Source organism: Gastrolobium bilobum, unplaced genomic scaffold (assembly GCF_033153095.1).
Source record: "Gastrolobium bilobum isolate Gb01-03AN ecotype WA unplaced genomic scaffold, APGP_CSIRO_Gbil_v1 utg2596, whole genome shotgun sequence".
Classification (NCBI taxonomy): Eukaryota; Viridiplantae; Streptophyta; class Magnoliopsida; order Fabales; family Fabaceae; genus Gastrolobium; species Gastrolobium bilobum.
The window spans coordinates 2,335-21,389 of record NW_026895392.1 but is presented as its reverse complement, the minus strand read 5'-3'; the positions used below and the strand labels follow the sequence as shown (position 1 = coordinate 21,389).

The window sequence follows — 19,055 nt, the reverse complement described above, 5'->3', positions numbered from 1 at the left end:
ATTGGCTTGATGTAACATCCCGTGAAAATTAGGAATTTATATAAATTACTATTAATAATGTGGAAGCATGACTTGTCATTCGAAATATATGTACATATATAGACATATTTAGTGTGACCTTAAATTGAATTAAGAACAACTTGTACTGGGTACAAATATGAGTGAGTTGTATTTAATATTTGTACAGGAGAAAATTAGTGAACCATTGGGAGAATTAGTTTTGGACCATTTTCCTTACAAGGGCCACGGCCCAAACCTTTAGAGGAGGTTTGACTCAGCCCAAAATTTATAAACCATCCACTTTGCTATCCTAAAGAAATCTGGAAGCATGCTCCTCATTGGCCCACTCTTTTTGCATGACTTCTCATTGGTTGGAAACTACCCTCTCATCCTAAGCATTTCACTCTAAGAGCGCTAATCAGAGGGGCATAGGCTGAGGTATATAGTCTGTTAATTCAGATTGATAATTAATCTTCGAGTCTCTCTTCCCTCTTGGCACCTCACTGTAAAAAAACCGAACCAGAACACCCACTCCCTCTCATTCCTAAAGCAGCAAGCACACCTAAACTGAACTGCACCCGCTCCACACCTTCGACCAAATCAACCATGGTACAGATTGCCTGACAGTTCATTGTGTTTCATCATTTCCACCAGGTCCGTGGCGTTCCTAGGAAGGGGGGATTACCCTTCCATTGTTATTCCCTTCCCCTTCCAGCCGTGCGTTCATCAGCAAAGAAATGGAGAGTTCATCGTTGTTACTGCCTTTTCTTCCATAGTAGGTTCTGACCAAGTTCTTCTTGGTGTGCGCATGTCTTGGTTCGATTTGATGAGGACTTCCCCTGCATGCATAACCGAGTTTAAGTTCACATCCACTCATCCTTCTTCTTGTCCAGCCGAAACAACCCGCAGCAAGGAGGTGTGGCGTTTTTCCCTTGTCTTGTTCTTCCAATCCTCTCTTCGATTGTTGTGGAACTTCCTCAGATTTGCAGATTTTAGTATAAACTCATTCTCCTCTTTGCCTTGTTTGGTTTAGAATCTATCTTAAGGAGGTGCATGGAACTCAATTTTTGGAGCTCTTGGAGGGGAGAGGTTGCTGTCTCCTAATCGATTTGGCTAGTGTGTGTACCGCTAAGAGGTAATGGTTGAACACTTAGTTCCTCCCCCACTTTCTGCTTCGGTTTGTAGGTGCACTTTAGGGGATTAAGGTTTTGTAGCACTCATACTCCTGTACCTTTCGGGTTGGACCTCACATGCTTGATAAGAGAGTGTCGTTTTTGTCAATTTCATACCTTTGATTCTGCCATGATAGAACCGGTTGAAAGCTTGAAATAAAGCCTCCTCTTTAAGTGTTGCTTTGTTACATGTGAATAAGTTATCTAGTGTTGGAATGTATTTGTTGTATCAAACTCTATAGGAAATTAAATTAAATTAACAGTATGCCTTGGTCTCCCCATCAGCGCACCTTTGGTCTAGAAGTGATGGTCAGATAAATGAATACTCTAAAACATATTAAATTTGGATGAAAACTGATTATGGATGTTTCTGAAACCTTGGATTTCTTCTGTTGGTTAGTGAATAAAAAGAGACGAAATTAGTATGCTAAAAACTTAATTGTTCTAGTCTAAGCAAAATGGGTAGTGTCTTATTGATATAAAATTTTGTGCACTTAAACCCTGGCTTAAAACCAATCTGAATATGTTGGAAGCTTTGAATTACTTTGCTGTTAACTAGTTGTTAATTAAATATGAAGCCAAAAATTTGTTTTAGGAAAATGCATGGTAAAACCGAATCTTTGTGTGTGTGTGTGTGTGTGGTGAACGCTGGAAATCCTGATTTGATTAGAAATTAGTGGAATGAGTACGTAAATAAAATCCTGAACATTTTGTCATGCTGAAAGCTGAACTCATACATGTATGAGACCTTAGGAAATTTTATTTGCTAGCAATGGGAGGAATAGCTTTAAGGGCAGAAAAATAATTATCATAGTGACCTCATAATTTAATTAAGGTACAAGGATTGAAAGCATAGGAACTATTTGTGAATTGTAGGAAAAATTATGTAAAATTCTGACTTGGTGAAATGGTATACTAGGTGCGCATAAACCTCTAAGAATGTGGACTATTCTGGTGTGGTTTGAATTGTATTTGGGCACGCAAGGTATGTGTTTGGTGGTGAGACCTACTGTGACTATTAGCTAGAGTATGGAATTTTGAACTGATGCTCACATGTCCCTTATGATTCGTATTCTGTTATATGATATATGAAATCTATCTTTGGACTTGTCTTGATGGAAAATTCTGCCTATGGAAGTGTTTGTTATTCGGCAGCTTGGTATTAAATATACAAGAGATATATGCTATATGATTTAGTCATGCATTTGCACATCATGTTTCACCTGTGTCTGTTTGTGTGTGTGTCAAGCATGTCATAGCATACAGAATTATGCATTCATCAGGTAATGTCGGGGTTGAGACCCCAGGCGGCAGGAGGCCGGAGCTGAGTTAGATATTACTGGTTTTATTTGCTGACTTGTTGGATGCTGGATATGCTTGCTGCTATTATGCTTTTAGCTTCATTTATGTTATGGATTATCTTGTTGAGACACTGTTGGTTATGTTGTTGATTTGGTGAGCATGGGGATTGTCCATGCCATATAGACTTGTTTATTATCTTGTTTTATTTGGAGTAGTATTAATGTATCAGGATATTGTCCGGACTACGTGTAGTAGATCTGTGACATAGATACTCACTTTATCTATTTTTTGAGGTATTTCAGTTAGATGTTGATGCTATCCGGCAAGTATACCGTTTCGCATAAGTAGTAAAGTAGTAAGAAAGATCGTCTCCTCAGGGATTGAAAACCAAGTACTAAAATAATCAGTCACTTTAAGTTGAAAAACTTGATCTTTTGTTGGGAAAATTAAATTGAATCTTAGTAACCATAAAAGTAAAGACTTATTTTTGAGTTTTTGTATTTTCAAGAATGAAAAGAAAAATAATAATGGAGTTGGTTTTGAAAATATGAGAAAGAATTGCAGTTAGGGAACACTCTCCCTATGTTCCCCACTTATTACTTTGGATTGATACAAAATACTTATTTATATAATTTCTCAGATAATTATGATCTCAATATATTAATAGTTAAATCCCAATCCCTTGGTAACTTAACCCTTTAACCTCACTTAGAATCCTAATCCCTTAGTAACCCCTCATGAGAATTAAGCAATGAACACAATAATTCCAACATCTGCAATTAAATAGACATCTATCCCTAGTATGCATACCAATAGTTATCTTATCTCCTTTCGAGATCAGAAACCCCAATATCCCTATTTAAGGTTCTAACCCTCAAACTATTTTCAACTATCAAATTGATCAGGTTTAATAAAGAAAATATCAAATACGCACAAGATAAGATAAAGAAATTTATGTAAACGAGTACAATAATTTAAATCAATCCGTCATAACAAGGGTTCACATAGGGTTGTGACCCTAACTACAATAAAAGAACTTAGCCAGACATAGTCATATCCGACATAAACAAATATTCAAAAGAAAGCATAAAAACTATAATTACTAGAAAGAATGGAGAAGAATTCTTGATCTTCAGTCCTCTACTGCTTGCTCTGAGTTGTGAATTGGTTCCTTTGTTGTGCTCCCAATCTCCTTATTTATAACCACCGGCATTGAGCCCATCCAAGAGTTTGTATTTGATTTAAACTTTGTTTCCTTTTTTCATGTAACAACCTTGGAGATTTGATTGATAAATTAGAATTTCAAATCTTGATTCAATCTTACCACAAATCATCTAATCTTATCTCTAATTTGGATAGAGATCTCATTGCTGAATCAAAAACTTGATTTTTAAATCTTTTTCTTTTCCAAAATTGCCCCGTTGCAAAACACGGGGTCTGAGAATTCGCAAACTGACGCTCTCAGCGTCAACTTCACGCTTCAAGCGTGAACGCTTCTGTCTGAAAAATTTCTTCCACGCTGCCAGCGTGAGATCCACGCTTTGAGCGTGGATTTTGATTTTGCAAAATCCTCGTTTTGCTCCAGTTTGTTTGCTTTTTCCTACAAAATTAGCATAAAATCAGTATTCAATCCTTGATTAAGATTCTGACAAATTAACAGTGATTCTTGCTCTTTTTCTCAAGATTTCATCAACATTCTTTCTCTTTTTGGTTCAGATTTCCTTATATGCTAGGCGCATATCAAACAATTCCCAGATTAGAACTTTGCTGTCCTCAGCAATGTAATATATTCAAGTTATCAGCAAAGAATAATTCAGTGAAAACATGGAACACAACATCTTAAGAATTCAGACTGCTATGCATGTATAACTCTTTGTTAAAAACTCCCAACAATGCTTTTCAGTTATGTCAAGAATTAAAACTCCAGCATGAATATTCCTCATCAGTTATAAATATACTCTCATCACGCTCAGTGTTTGAGGGTTTCACACTTATTTCATCAGTGTAGCAGTAATTCCATAGGCTTGAACTTATTCTCAATTCCTAAGAATGAGGAATCCATTTGTCATGCACAGACTGATCAAAAGGTCTTTGATAGGTTGTAACTTGGCCTGGTTTGGGGGTGAGAATCATTTGGTCGGAAGCTTTATTGGAAAGATTGAAATACTGATTTTAACAATACTTCCTTCTCTTCTTCATTATGCCTCATTTTACAAACTTGGGATTCTTTTCCTTTATTTGCTACCTTTTCCTTTCCTTGTTTAACTACTTAACTTTTCCTTTTGAGAAGTACTTTGATTTTTCTTCTTTTGTTCAGCATTCAATCTCTCAAGGTGTGTCAAGAGGAACAAGATTAAGTAATTTTTTATCAGGTTGAAATGAACTGGTTTAAGGCTCAAAGGGGCTTAACAATGGAAATTCTTATGGGTAGGCTATTTGGCTCTAAGTTAATAAGAATAAAAATGCCCTTATCATTTTAGTTATGCATGACAAGCCAAAGAAACAGTTCAAGTTCTAGAATCTACTACAGTGAGGCCTCTCTGAAATAAAATTCTGTTTAGGCTCAAATCCTCACAGTTAAAATCCAAACTAGAATCTCGATTCATTGTTTCACATCAAGCATTATCAAACATTTTAGCAAAACAGTTATAAAAACGAGTAGTCATCATTCTCAGATTAAAACAAGTAATTGCTCACAGTTATAATGCTTCATCCAACTCAATCTAATTACTTACTGAGTAAGCTCAGAGCATTCTGGAACTGCTTGTTTAGGAATAATCTAAATTTTTTTTTTTTTTTAAAATAAAGATTGAATCTAACTCAAAACAGCAAATAAAAATAACAATTGAAGGTTAAAATATCTCCCCTTTTTAGAAAATTTTCTGTTTAGACCGTTCTTTCCGTGGTGTAGTTCTTAACAGGTCTCGCATACAACATGCCATGCGACAATTCCCAGATTAGAATGTTGCTGTCCTCAGCAACAACTATACTAGTCGGAAAGTAATGAAGTGCATAATCATCAGTAGTCCTCCATAGCAGCGTCATCATCCTCATCATCAGCAACAACATCATCCGGAACGGCCTGTGATGCTGCCGCTGCTGGAGATGGAGGTGGTTGAAACTGTGGTCTGAAACTCGCAGTGTCAATCCCGCGATCACTGCATAGCCTCTCCATCATCTCCCTCAGGTACCTCTGCTCGATCCTCATCTCTTGTATCTGAACCATAAGGGAATCTGCAGGAGGTGCAGCTACGGGCTCTGCATCATGCTCAGGTGCAGGTGGTGATGCTGGAGGTGCTCCACCTGCTGCACGGGCTGCCTTCCAAAGAGCATTCCGACTAGATTCTGCGCTCATAGTAGCAAAATTTGTCTGTGTGAGGTCTGTTTTAACCTGCACATCATAGGGCTCATCATCAGGAATCTCCACTCCAGCCGCTTGACAGAGCTTCTGTATCAAAGAACTGTGAGCAAGGTGGATCTCAGCCTTCTTCTGAGTTATGATGTATACTATTCTGTCAGACAAAGTATCAGCAATATGGAGATTTTCTGTACCCATAAGGGTATATAACAGCACTGCTCTCTCAACATTGACATCACTTAAATTAGTAGATGCAATGATTGTGGAATTTATGAAAGTGTGCCAAAACATTGCTTCTGGATTTAGATCCTCCCTTTTTAACTTTTCTGGCACGTGTGGCTGCCCACCCTTTGATTTCCACGTAGAATGAGGATGAGTGATAGCAGCTCGGACTCTCTCTGCAATTTCAGGCATGTCTTCCCAGTACAAATCTTTTTCAGCCGTAGGTTGCAATCTATTAAATGTCCGTATAGAGTGGCATGGCTTGCTACGGTCATATGTGGTCCCCAGGAATTGCTCTATTGCGTCAGAGGAGAAAGAGATCTCATGTCCTCTCACCCAGCTCTTCCTAGTTTCATCTACTGTCTCTTGGTCAGCATTGGCACAAAATTCTTTCAGAATTGTGCTGGAGCTTGGTGCAGCAAATCCCACTAACTTCCCCCATTTTCTCCTCTTCACTGTTCGTTTGACTGGGCAATCATCATTTAGGAAGGAACTGATTCGCCTTTCTGGTATGATTTTCTTGGGGCCAAACCATTTGTAAAACCTGTCTTGAGCCTCATGTGATAAGAACCTGGTACTATCAAAAACAGATGAAGAAGAGGTCCGAGCCCTTTTTGTGCCAGCAGCACGACTTGCTCCAGTTTTCTTGCCAGAACTAGTTCCTTTTGTGGTGATCTGCTTGCCTTTCTTTCCCTGCACTCAGAAAAGTAACACAAAAACAGGGAAACTCATGCATGTCAAGATTTAACAATGAAAACCAGTCATGAAATTCCCAGAATTATTTTTCACAATGGTACTTTTGGTATCTTTGATCATCAGAATACTTATCCAAAATCGAAGTGCACTGGATCAATAGAGTATGCTAAAAAATATTACATGCTTACACAGAATATCATAAGCATGGCCTGTAATTTGAACATTTGAATTCCAATGATCATCAATCAGACTTAAAGCATTGCTGACATGAATATTTTCAAACTACTGAAGTAATCTAATAAAACCCAATTTAGCATTTAGTGCACTCATGATCAGGCCAACTCAGATACAAAATGTGATGCTCCCAATTTTTAGATCTGTCTTGGCAATGAAAACAACACAAGTAATATGTAATATGCTCAATATGAGAGGCATACACGGATAGTAAGAAACTGTAACAATCCCTTAATCGAATGCATGGCAGACATTTGTTTAAGAAAATTTTTCACACAAAAATCACCATGACAATCGATTACCGGTTGCACAATTTTTAGCTTGATAAGCACATATGCATTCCTTACCATCATATCGTACTTCCTTATCAGGCAAATCATCGAACAGGTAGAGTGCATGTACGTAACTAATATTTGACCCTTATATGCTACTCCAAATATATTTCTATCATGAGTATTTTCAGAACAAGCAACAATAGTCAAAACCTAATACCAACTCATGCATAAGGAAGTAGTAGAGTTGCAACAATACCTTATCTCCTGCCATGATTGCTTAGTGACCGACCAAAAATCAGAACCCAAAATTGATGTGAGAATGATATACGTGAAGAAGACAAAGTGCTTGCTGGGTTTGTGGTGGAAGATTGGTGAGGGAAGAGGAGAGGAGAATGTTGGTCGCGGTGGTGGCTGGGGCAGAGGTAGGAAATCGAGAGAGAGAGAGAGAGAAAGATCGGGGGGGGTTTTCACGGTGAGAGGGAAAAGGAAATGGGGAGGGAAAGTTAGGGTTCAGTTCTTTTTAAATACTGATTTTGGCTGCCGCGCTCTCAGCGTGGGTTTGACGCTGTGGGCGTGGGAGCTTCGGGTAAAAATTTTCCTTTCCACGCTCTCAGCGTGGGAACGTGGGTTCCCACGCTGTAAGCGTGAGACCTTTTTCCAAATTTTCCCACGCTGTAAGCGTCAAATTGACGCTTCAAGCGTGGAAGCTACTGTTGATCTGAACATTCCACGCTACTAGCGTGGATTCCACGCTGAGAGCGTGGACTTATTTCTCACTGCACCTTCTTTTTGTATTTTCTCTGTTTTCTTGACTTAAATAAAAACAAAAATTTAAAAACTACTAAAATGAAAATTCTTTCACTGGGTTGCCTCCCATCTAGCGCTTGTTTAACGTCACGAGCCTGACAGCAACTGTTTAAGGTTCAGGTGCAACTAAAGAGACAGAAATTGTGTCTCTAGGTGTTTGTTCTCCATAATAGATTTTCAATCTATTTCCATTGACCTTGAAAGGTCTGTCCTCTTTGAGAGGGGAGATTTCTACTGTCCCATATGGGAAGACTGTCTTCACAATAAAAGGACCAGACCAACGTGATTTAAGTTTACCTGGAAACAACCTCAGTCGAGAGTTGTACAATAATACCTGTTGTCCTGGTTCAAACTCTTTGTGCTTGATTTTGCTATCATGCCACCGCTTAGTCTTCTCCTTGTAAATCCTTGCACTTTCATATGCAGTTCTTCTGAACTCATCTAGCTCATTTAACTGAAGTAATCTTTTCTCCCGAGCTCCTGATGGTTCAAAATTCAAAAACTTTGTGGCCCATAAGGCCTTGTACTCCAACTCCACAGGCAAATGACAAGCTTTGCCATACACCAATTGATACGGTGACATGCCTATGGGGGTTTTGAATGCAGTTCTGTATGCCCACAGTGCATCGTCAAGCTTCTTAGCCCAATCCTTCCGAGAGTTTCCCACTGTCTTTTCTAAGATTCTCTTTATTTCTCTGTTTGAAACTTCAACTTGTCCACTGGTTTGTGGATGGTATGGTGTAGTAACTCTGTGTTTGACTCCATATTTAGCAAGTAAGCTCTCAAAGTGCCTGTTACAGAAGTGAGTACCTCCGTCACTGATAATGGCTCGGGGTACTCCAAACCTTGTGAAAATGTTCTTCCTCAAGAAATTTACCACTGATATAGCATCATTAGTAGGAAGGGCAATTGCCTCAACCCACTTGGATACATAGTCAACGGCCACCAGTATGTACAGGTTGGAATAAGACGAGGGAAATGGGCCCATGAAATCAATGCCCCATACGTCAAACAACTCTACCTCCAATATACTATTCAGAGGCATCTCATCCTTGCGAGATATGTTGCCTGCTCGCTGACACTTGTCACATTTTTCGACAAATTCTCTGGCGTCTTTGATCAGTGTTGGCCAGTAGTAACCGCTTTGCAGGACTTTCTGAGCAGTCCTATTGCCTCCAAAATGACCTCCATATTCAGAAGAGTGGCAGTGCCACAAGATCTGGGTCGTCTCAAACTCAGGAACACATCTACGAATGATTCCGTCAGCACATTGAAAGTATAGATATGGATCATCCCAGAAGTACCTCTTTAAATCCCGCAGAAATTTCTTTTGTTGTTGCCCAGTAAGATTAGCAGGTAACTCCTTCACAACTTTGTAATTGGCAAAGTCTGCGAACCATGGAGGGACGTGAATAGACATCACTTTTTCATCAGGAAAATAGTCGTTGATTTCTTTGTCAGGACTATCTTGAAGCTCTTTCTCCTGGATTCTTGACAGATGATCTGCCACTTTGTTCTCCACTCCAATCTTGTCTCGGATCTCCAAATCAAACTCTTGAAAGAGTAACATCCACCTTAGCAATCGTGGTTTAGCATCCTGCTTAGCTATCAGATACTTAATAGCAGAATGATCAGTAAAAACAATGATTTTGGATCCTAACAAGTAAGGTCTAAATTTATCCAGTGCATAAACTACTGCTAACATCTCTTTCTCAGTTGTGGCATAATTAACTTGAGCTTCATTCAAGACTTTGCTAGCATAGTAAATGACATGTAATAATTTTTCCTTACGCTGACCGAGGACGGCACCAATTGCATAAGCACTGGCGTCACACATGAGCTCAAAAGGAAGGCTCCAATCAGGGGCTGTAAGCACAGGAGCTGTAGTAAGCTTTTCTTTCAATATGGTGAAAGACTTCAGGCATGCATCATCAAATTTGAATTCGGAGTCCTTCACCAAGAGCTGGCTCAATGGTTTAGCAACCTTGGAGAAGTCCTTGATGAATCTCCTGTAGAAACCTGCATGTCCTAGAAAACTCCTAACAGCATGAACATTAATGGGAGTGGGGAGTTGCTCAATCAAGATCAATTTAGCTTTATCAACCTCAATTCCATTCCTGGAGATTTTATGCCCCAAAACAATACCTTCATTAACCATAAAATGGCACTTTTCCCAATTCAGAACAAGGTTAGTCTCTTGGCACCTTTTCAAAACTTTAGACAAGTTAATTAAACAAGAATCAAAACAAGAACCAAAGACGGAGAAGTCATCCATAAATACCTCTAAAAATCGCTCTACCATGTCAGAAAAAATAGAGAGCATACACCTTTGGAAGGTGGCAGGTGCATTACAGAGACCGAATGGCATTCGTCGGTAAGCGAAGACTCCAAATGGGCAAGTGAAAGCTGTCTTCTCCTGGTCTTCAGGGGCTACTGGAATTTGATTGTAGCCTGAATAGCCATCTAAAAAGCAGTAATAGGCATGGCCCGCCAGTCTTTCCAGCATCTGATCAACAAAGGGTAGTGGAAAATGATCTTTCCTGGTAGCCGTGTTCAACCTTCTGTAATCAACACACATTCTCCAACCTGTGATAGTTCTAGTTGGGAATGACTCATTGTTTGCATTTTTGACAACGGTCACACCACCCTTCTTTGGAACAGTCTGAACCGGACTTACCCAAGCAGCATCAGAAATTGGGTAAATCATACCTGCATCAAGAAGTTTCACAACTTCTTTTCTGACTACCTCCTTCATGATCGGGTTAAGCCTTCTTTGCGGTTGTCTCACAGGTTTGATGTTTTCTGCCATAAGAATTTTGTGTGTGCAAATAGAGGGACTAACACCCTTTAAATCAGAAATAGACCACCCTATGGCAGTCTTATGAGCTTTTAGAACTTCAACAAGCTCCTCTTCTTGACCAGGAGATAGTGCCGTATTGACAATTACAGGATAAGTCTCTTCATTCCCCAAGAATACATATTTCAAAGTATCAGGCAGAGTTTTCAACTCAACCTTGGGTGGCTTATCTTCTATATCATCAGCTTTTTCTTTAAGCTCTTCCACAGCAACTTCTTTGCCTTCAAAAGGAACATGATCCCGGGCTCTCAACTCATAATCATTTTCTTGTGGACGCATCTTCTTATGTTGCTCTTGAAACACTTCAACTTGAAAACAATCATCATTCTCAGCTGGTCTTTTCATTGCCTCAAAAACATTGTAATTGAGTTCCTCATCATGCATCCTTAATTTAATCATTCCCTGCTCAACATCAATTAGAGCACGGGCTGTAGCCAAAAAGGGCCTACCTAAAAGTAGAGGCTTATCACTTCCTTCCCCTGTATCCAACACCACAAAATCAACAGGAAAGATAAACTTGTCAACTTTGACAAGAACATCTTCAATGATCCCGTTAGGTTTCCTTACAGATCTATCAGCAAGTTGAAGAGAAACTTCTGTGGGTTTCAATTCTTCAATTCCCAGTGACTTATAAATAGAAAGAGGCATCAAGTTGATACTAGCCCCAAGATCACAAATAGCTCTGCCAATGGCAATATCATCAATAGTAATGGGAATATTAAAACTACCTGGATCACGAAGCTTAGCAGGAATCTTCTGCTGAATGAATGCACTACTTTTTGCAGTAAGTTCAACGGTTTGGCATTCTTGCAGTTTATTCTTCTTCAACAGATCCTTCATGAATTTTGCATATCCAGGCATATTTGCTAAGGCTTCTGCAAAAGGAATATTGATGTGCAACTTCTTGAAGATGTCTAAGAACCTGTCATAATGTTTGTTAGTAACCTCTTTCTTGAACCTTTCTGGGTAAGGTGCTTGAGCCATTATATATTCATGGGTCAATGGGCAGTTCTTATCAAAGAAGGATGGTTTTTCCTTTTCAATGACGGCTTCTTTCTCCTTTTCTTTCACAATTACTTCAGCCTCTGGTTCAATTGCTCCTTTCTGCTTCTCCGCTTGTTCCTTGTCTTCCACACGATCAAGAATTGGATTTGCAAGCGGTGCTACAACTTTGCCACTTCTAGTGGTAATAGCCATGCAATCTTCCTTTGGATTGATAACTGTATTACTAGGAAAAGTACCCGGAATTCTGTCTGAAACCTGCTTTGCAAGTTGGCCTATCTGATTCTCCAGATTCTTTATGGAAGCACTTGTATTTTTGTTGTTGGCTCTTTGCTCCTCCATGAAAGCATTTGAATGTTGAGCCATCTGTGCCACTAGCTTTTCCAATTCAGAGGGTTCCTTTGCTTGAATTTGTGGAGGCTGCTGGTAGTTATTAGATTTGTAATCCATGCCAGCTCCTTGAGTTCTTCGCTGAAAATTTCCACCACCACCTCCAGCACCATAATTATTGTTCCTTGAAAAGTTTGACGGCTGAGGCCGCTGGTCATACCATATTCCATTCACCTGTACTTGTTGAGGTGAATCATCTGATAACGAATTAGAGCATTCGTTGGATTTGTGAGCTTCCTGAGGAGTTGATTGAACATGAGACACTTGGAATTTTTGAAATCGCTGCTCCAAGCTGTCAAACTTACTATCAATCTTTTTGGATAACAGTTCAGCGAGCAAAGTGTCATTGTTTTCTTGTTTTATCACTCCTCTTTTTACTGAGGCTGGAACACTCTCATTTTCATCTCTTGCCAACTTCTTTATCAGATTGAGGGCTTGCTCTGAGGTACTCTGCCGAATAGAACCTCCAGCTGCACCATTAATCACCAACCTTGTTTCAGGAGAAATGCCATTAAAGAAAATTGCTACCTTTCTGTCATTGTCTCCCTCCCATTGTGGACACTTCCGGATAAGTTCTTGGAACCTATTCCAAGTTGCACACAATGATTCTCCTTCAAATTGACGGAAATTCGTGATTGCATTCACCAGCTGATTATATTTCTCCATAGAAAAGAAATGGGCAAAGAATTTGTTTGACAAATCTTCCCATGTTGAGATACTATTTGCTGGTTGCCTTTCTATCCATTTGAGAGCACTTCCCTTAACAGCAAAAGGAAATAGTCGGAGCCTGATAGCATCAGCTGGCACACCATTGTGCTTCGTGGTGTCACAGATCATCAGAAATCGATCTATGAACTCATGAGGGTCTTCCTCGTCAGCACCAGAATATTGAGCTCTTGCCACCAAAGAAATCAATGATGGTTTCAACTCAAAATTGTTTGCTTCCACCGTCGGCCTGACTATGCTTGAGTTTGGCCTATTGAACACTGGTGTCAGAATACTTTCCAACAATCTTGGGGGTGGATTGTGGCCTATGCCACCATCATCGTTGTTGTCTCCTTCCATCTCTTGTTTTGGTTGTGCAGGTACGCTTTTCAAATCTTCCCAAATTATCTGCCTAGCCGCCTTCCTCAGTCTCCTCTCAGTCCTTGATATTTCAGGATCAAGCAAAAAGTCTTTAGATGGAAGTCTACCTCGCATAAAACTCAGAAAAATTTGTTAATAGCACCTGTAAAATGCAAACAAGAATAGTAAAATAAAATAAAATTCAATCTCAAAGATCAAAGATTATTTATAATATTGAAATTTTCAATCCCCGGCAACGGCGCCAAAAACTTGATGCTATCCGGCAAGTATACCGTTTCGCATAAGTAGTAAAGTAGTAAGAAAGATCGTCTCCTCAGATTGAAAACCAAGTACTAAAATAATCAGTCACTTTAAGTTGAAAAACTTGATCTTTTGTTGGGAAAATTAAATTGAATCTTAGTAACCATAAAAGTAAAGACTTATTTTTGAGTTTTTGTATTTTCAAGAATGAAAAGAAAAATAATAATGGAGTTGGTTTTGAAAATATGAGAAAGAATTGCAGTTAGGGAACACTCTCCCTATGTTCCCCACTTATTACTTTGGATTGATACAAAATACTTATTTATATAATTTCTCAGATAATTATGATCTCAATATATTAATAGTTAAATCCCAATCCCTTGGTAACTTAACCCTTTAACCTCACTTAGAATCCTAATCCCTTAGTAACCCCTCATGAGAATTAAGCAATGAACACAATAATTCCAACATCTGCAATTAAATAGACATCTATCCCTAGTATGCATACCAATAGTTATCTTATCTCCTTCCGAGATCAGAAACCCCAATATCCCTATTTAAGGTTCTAACCCTCAAACTATTTTCAACTATCAAATTGATCAGGTTTAATAAAGAAAATATCAAATACGCACAAGATAAGATAAAGAAATTTATGTAAACGAGTACAATAATTTAAATCAATCCGTCATAACAAGGGTTCACATAGGGTTGTGACCCTAACTACAATAAAAGAACTTAGCCAGACATAGTCATATCCGACATAAACAAATATTCAAAAGAAAGCATAAAAACTATAATTACTAGAAAGAATGGAGAAGAATTCTTGATCTTCAGTCCTCTACTGCTTGCTCTGAGTTGTGAATTTGTTTCTTGGTTGTGCTCCCAATCTCCTTATTTATAACCACCGGCATTGAGCCCATCCAAGAGTTTGTATTTGATTTAAACTTTGTTTCCTTTTTTTTCATGTAACAACCTTGGAGATTTGATTGATAAATTAGAATTTCAAATCTTGATTCAATCTTACCACAAATCATCTAATCTTATCTCTAATTTGGATAGAGATCTCATTGCTGAATCAAAAACTTGATTTTTAAATCTTTTTCTTTTCCAAAATTGCCCCGTTGCAAAACACGGGGTCTGAGAATTCGCAAACTGACGCTCTCAGCGTCAACTTCACGCTTCAAGCGTGAACGCTTCTGTCTGAAAAATTTCTTCCACGCTGCCAGCGTGAGATCCACGCTTTGAGCGTGGATTTTGATTTTGCAAAATCCTCGTTTTGCTCCAGTTTGTTTGCTTTTTCCTACAAAATTAGCATAAAATCAGTATTCAATCCTTGATTAAGATTCTGACAAATTAACAGTGATTCTTGCTCTTTTTCTCAAGATTTCATCAACATTCTTTCTCTTTTTGGTTCAGATTTCCTTATATGCTAGGCGCATATTTTCCAATTTCCATTGTTATTTCATATTTCAATCTCTATTCTGTTTTCAAAATTTTTGTCACATCTGTCATTTAAGTTGCTTCATTCTTACTTCTTATTTTATAACTTAGGAAAGTAATTCAGAAAATTTTAAAAGAAAAGTGAACAGTAGTGTTTTAGGTCCATTCTAGATTATTTTTTACTTTACAATTTTATTTCTTCTATTTTCAAATAGTAACTCTGTTTTAAGCAATTACAAATTTTAGTCATTTCAAAACGCCAACGATCCTTGTGGGAACGATAACTGGAACTTATAACAGCCCTATATTACTTGTTGTCGCGTATACTTGCGCGCATTACTTGCACAACTGTTAGCAAGGCAACAAGTTTTTGGCGCCGTTGCCGGGGATCGAGGCGTATATGATCAGATTTCTGTGTGATTGCTATTTTTGAACTGCTTCTTTTTGCTGTTTTTAGTGTAGCTCATTTGAATTCTGTTTCAATTTTGTTTTAGTTATTATTACTATAGTGTCTTGAATATTGGTAGTTTAAAATATGTTCTGTTCATATTCTGTTTATTTTATGTCATTTAAGTTTTTTTTAGTCTCATAGTTCATAGTTGTTATTTTGTTTTGTAATTTTTTTTTTAGTTTCAGTTTTATTTTAATTATTAGTTCCACCCTGTGTGAGGGTGAGTTGTTACTGCCTTATAAAGCCGTCAGGCTGTGAACTGTCTTGGGACTTTTCTGCTTGCAGGTTCTTGTTTGTTTATTTTTTGCTTGTTCTGCATAAAAGTTGGTTAGTAATCTAGGTGTTTTAGCTAAGTCAGGTTTACCTGTTTTAGTTAAAAGGGGTGCATGAGTGCAACTCCACACCCGTTCATATATTCAATTGACCCTGAACCTGAGAGGACATTTAGAGTTAGGAGAAGAGCCCAGAAAGCACATAGGCAATTCCACTTCTAGAAATTGAAGAAATGGAGGATTTAGGAAGTGTAAATGGGAATGATGGGGTAGGAGGACCTGCAAGGATAAGGGACCCACCTGTCATAAATGATAATGATAGGTCCATGATGGACTTCATCATACCTGTGTTGGATGAGTTAGATCCAAGCATAGCCCAACCTGTGAATGGAGTGCCCTTTAAGTTAGAACCTGTGATGTTCACCATGCTTCAAAACATGGGGCAGTTTCATGGGTTGTTTATGGAAGACCCACACAAGCACCTTAGAAATTTCATAGAAGTGGCCAACACTTTTAGGAATCCTAACATCTCGGATGATGTGTTAAGATTGAAGCTTTTCCCTCATTCACTGGCTGACAAAGCCAAAGAATGGTTGAACTCCCTTCCATCCAACTCCATAACCAATTGGCACACCCTTGCTGAGAAATTCATTATGAAAATTTTCCCCTCTAATAAGATAGTGCAAACTAGAGGTGATATTGCTAACTTCATGCAGAGGGATGGAGAGACACTAGTGGATGTGTGGGAGAGGTACAAGAACCTTCTTAAGCAATGCCCCAACCATGGTTTGCCCTCTTGGGCAGTGTTACAAACCTTGTACAATGGCCTAAATACTCAAAACAGGGCCTTGGCAGATTCTGCTGCTAATGGCATGTTTATGACTATGTCCTTTAACCAAGCCCATGATTTGTTAGAACAAATGACTCAAAATTATGCCCAATGGCCTGAAGAGAGAAATCAGCCAAGGAGAGTGGCTGGTTTACATGAGATAGACCCTGTAACAGCTCTTTCAGCCAAGTTTGATGCACTGTCCAATTTAGTGAGAACCCAAGGACAAACCATTGAGGCAAGATTATCCCAATCCCAAGTTCCTGCACCTCAAATACCTGTGACCCAACCTCAAGTTAATGCAATAAACACAAGTGTAACTTGTGTTTGCTGTGGTGGGCCCCATTTGTATGATAGCTGCCCATCCAACCCAGAATCTGTGTTTTATGTGGGAAACCAAAATAGAAACCAAAATATTTTTCCCAATAACTTTAACCAGGGATGGAGGCAGAACCAACGGCCTCAATATTTTCAAGGGCAGGGGCAGCAAGCTGCCCCTTCTAATGCCCAAACAAAAATACCTTTTCCTACCCAGAATTACCAACAAACTTCAAGGCAGCAAGCTGTTGTTCAACCTAGTGAGATGCCTATTGCTCCATCCTCTTCTTTAGAAGCTTTGTTAAGGGAATATTTGGTTAAGAATGAGACCAAGCAAAACAGCTTGGAAGCTGTTGTGCAAAGTATTCCAGCATCCTTGAGGAACATAGAATCCCAACTAGGCCATTTAGCAAACACTATGAATACCAGACCTCCTGGTACCTTGCCTAGTAACACTGAAGAGCCTAGGAGAAATAAAGAGCAATGCAATATGATAGAGCTTAGAAATGGCAGATCTGTAAATCAGCCAGAAGCTGTGGTTAGACCTTCCACATTAAAAAAAAAAGAATGGGAGAACATGCAGAAAGAAAAGGATGCAAATTCTGAACCTGTTCAGAATTCTGTTGTTCATAATAGCCCCCAAGGGGTTGTGCACAATAACTCCTTACCCATTTTGGTCGAATCAGACACTCAGCCCTCTATAGATGAGCCTTTAGGGAATAATTCCATTGAAAAACCCACTCAAAAGGGTTCAGCCCCTAAGCCAAATAGTGAGACACCTGCTGCTTCAAAAAGACCTCCACCACCCTTTCCTCAAAGGTTGCAAAAGCAGAAGCAAGATAATCAGTTTAGGAAATTTCTAGACCTCCTAAAACAGTTGCATGTCAACATTCCATTTGTTGATGCATTGGAACAAATGCCCTCTTATGTGAAGTTCATGAAAGAAATTCTTTCAAGAAAAAGGAGGCTAGAAGAGTTTGAGACTGTTGCTCTTACACAAGAGAGCAGTCAATATCTTCTTAGTAAGATACCTCCTAAACTAGGAGACCCGGGAAGTTTTACAATCCCTTGTACCATAGGAGACCACTACATAGGCAGAGCATTGCGTGATTTAGGTGCTATTATCAACTTAATGCCTTTGAGTGTGTACAAAAAGCTGAAAGTAGGAGAGCCTAATCCCACCACTGTCACATTACAGTTGGCTGATAGGTCTCTAGTTTATCCGGAAGGGAAAGTAGAGAATGTTTTGGTGAAAGTAGATAAATTCATTCTACCTCCTGATTTTATAATCTTAGACTATGAGGAAGACAGAGAGGTTCCAATTATTTTGGGAAGGGCTTTCTTAGCCACTGGTGGGGCTGTTATAGATGTTAAGGAGGGTGAGTTGGCCATGAATGTGAATGGTGAACAAGTAAAATTTAATATTTTAAAAGCCATGAAATACCCAAGAGACATTGAGGAATGTTCTAGACTAGATATCATTGACTGTGTAGTCAAAGATAAATTTTTGCATGAGTCCTCATTAGACTCTTTACAAAATTCTGGTTTTGAGGGTCTAGAAATCAGTCAAACTGATTCTGAGGAAGTAGTTAAGTGGCTGAATTCTAAAACTGATGTGGTTTGGAAAAATAAAAATTTTGAGTCATTAGAATTGGCCAAGAGAGGGTTAAAAATTCCCAAACCCTCAATTGAAGAGCCCCTTGTGTTAGAACTCAAGCCTCTGCCTAATCATCTTAGGTATGCTTACCTAGGAGAAAAAGATACCTTGCCTGTCATAGTGTCCAATCTGCTCACTGTGCTAGAGGAAGAACAGTTGCTGACTGTTTTAAAAAAATTTAAGAGGGCTATAGGTTGGTCTTTAGCAGACATAAAAGGTATTAGCCCTTCTTATTGCACACATAAAATTCTGTTGACTGACCCAACCAGCAGCTCTAGGGAGCAGCAAAGGAGATTGAACCCAATCATGAAAGAGGTAGTCAAAAAGGAAATAATTAAGTGGTTGGATGCTGGGGTAATATATCCTGTTTCTGACAGTAACTGGGTCAGCCCAGTACAGTGTGTCCCTAAGAAGGGTGGGATCACTGTTGTGGAGAATGAAAAAAAA

General features: G+C 38.8%; 1 protein-coding gene, 1 long non-coding RNA gene and 1 other non-coding gene across 3 annotated transcripts; 1 reads left to right on the top strand and 2 right to left on the bottom strand.

Annotated features, from left to right (window-relative positions):
* Nucleotides 1–431: 431 nt before the first annotated feature.
* LOC133308804 (uncharacterized) lies at nucleotides 432–2,800 on the top strand. The gene is made up of 3 exons (XR_009751226.1): nucleotides 432–916; nucleotides 1,034–1,135; nucleotides 2,092–2,800. It is a non-coding gene; the product is annotated as an uncharacterized LOC133308804 (long non-coding RNA).
* A 5,375-nt stretch (nucleotides 2,801–8,175) lies between these two features.
* Nucleotides 8,176–13,515, bottom strand: LOC133308855 (uncharacterized). Its single transcript, XM_061509578.1, has 6 exons — nucleotides 13,035–13,515; nucleotides 12,289–12,785; nucleotides 11,449–12,204; nucleotides 10,810–11,325; nucleotides 9,302–10,716; nucleotides 8,176–9,172 (listed from the first exon to the last, which is right to left on the bottom strand). Exons 1-6 carry the CDS (start codon nucleotides 13,513–13,515, stop codon nucleotides 8,176–8,178), a joined length of 4,662 nt encoding a protein of 1,553 aa, XP_061365562.1.
* Nucleotides 13,516–16,488: 2,973 nt separating this feature from the next.
* On the bottom strand, nucleotides 16,489–16,594 carry LOC133308883 (small nucleolar RNA R71). Its single transcript, XR_009751232.1, has one exon. It is a non-coding gene; the product is annotated as a small nucleolar RNA R71 (small nucleolar RNA).
* Nucleotides 16,595–19,055: the final 2,461 nt, after the last annotated feature.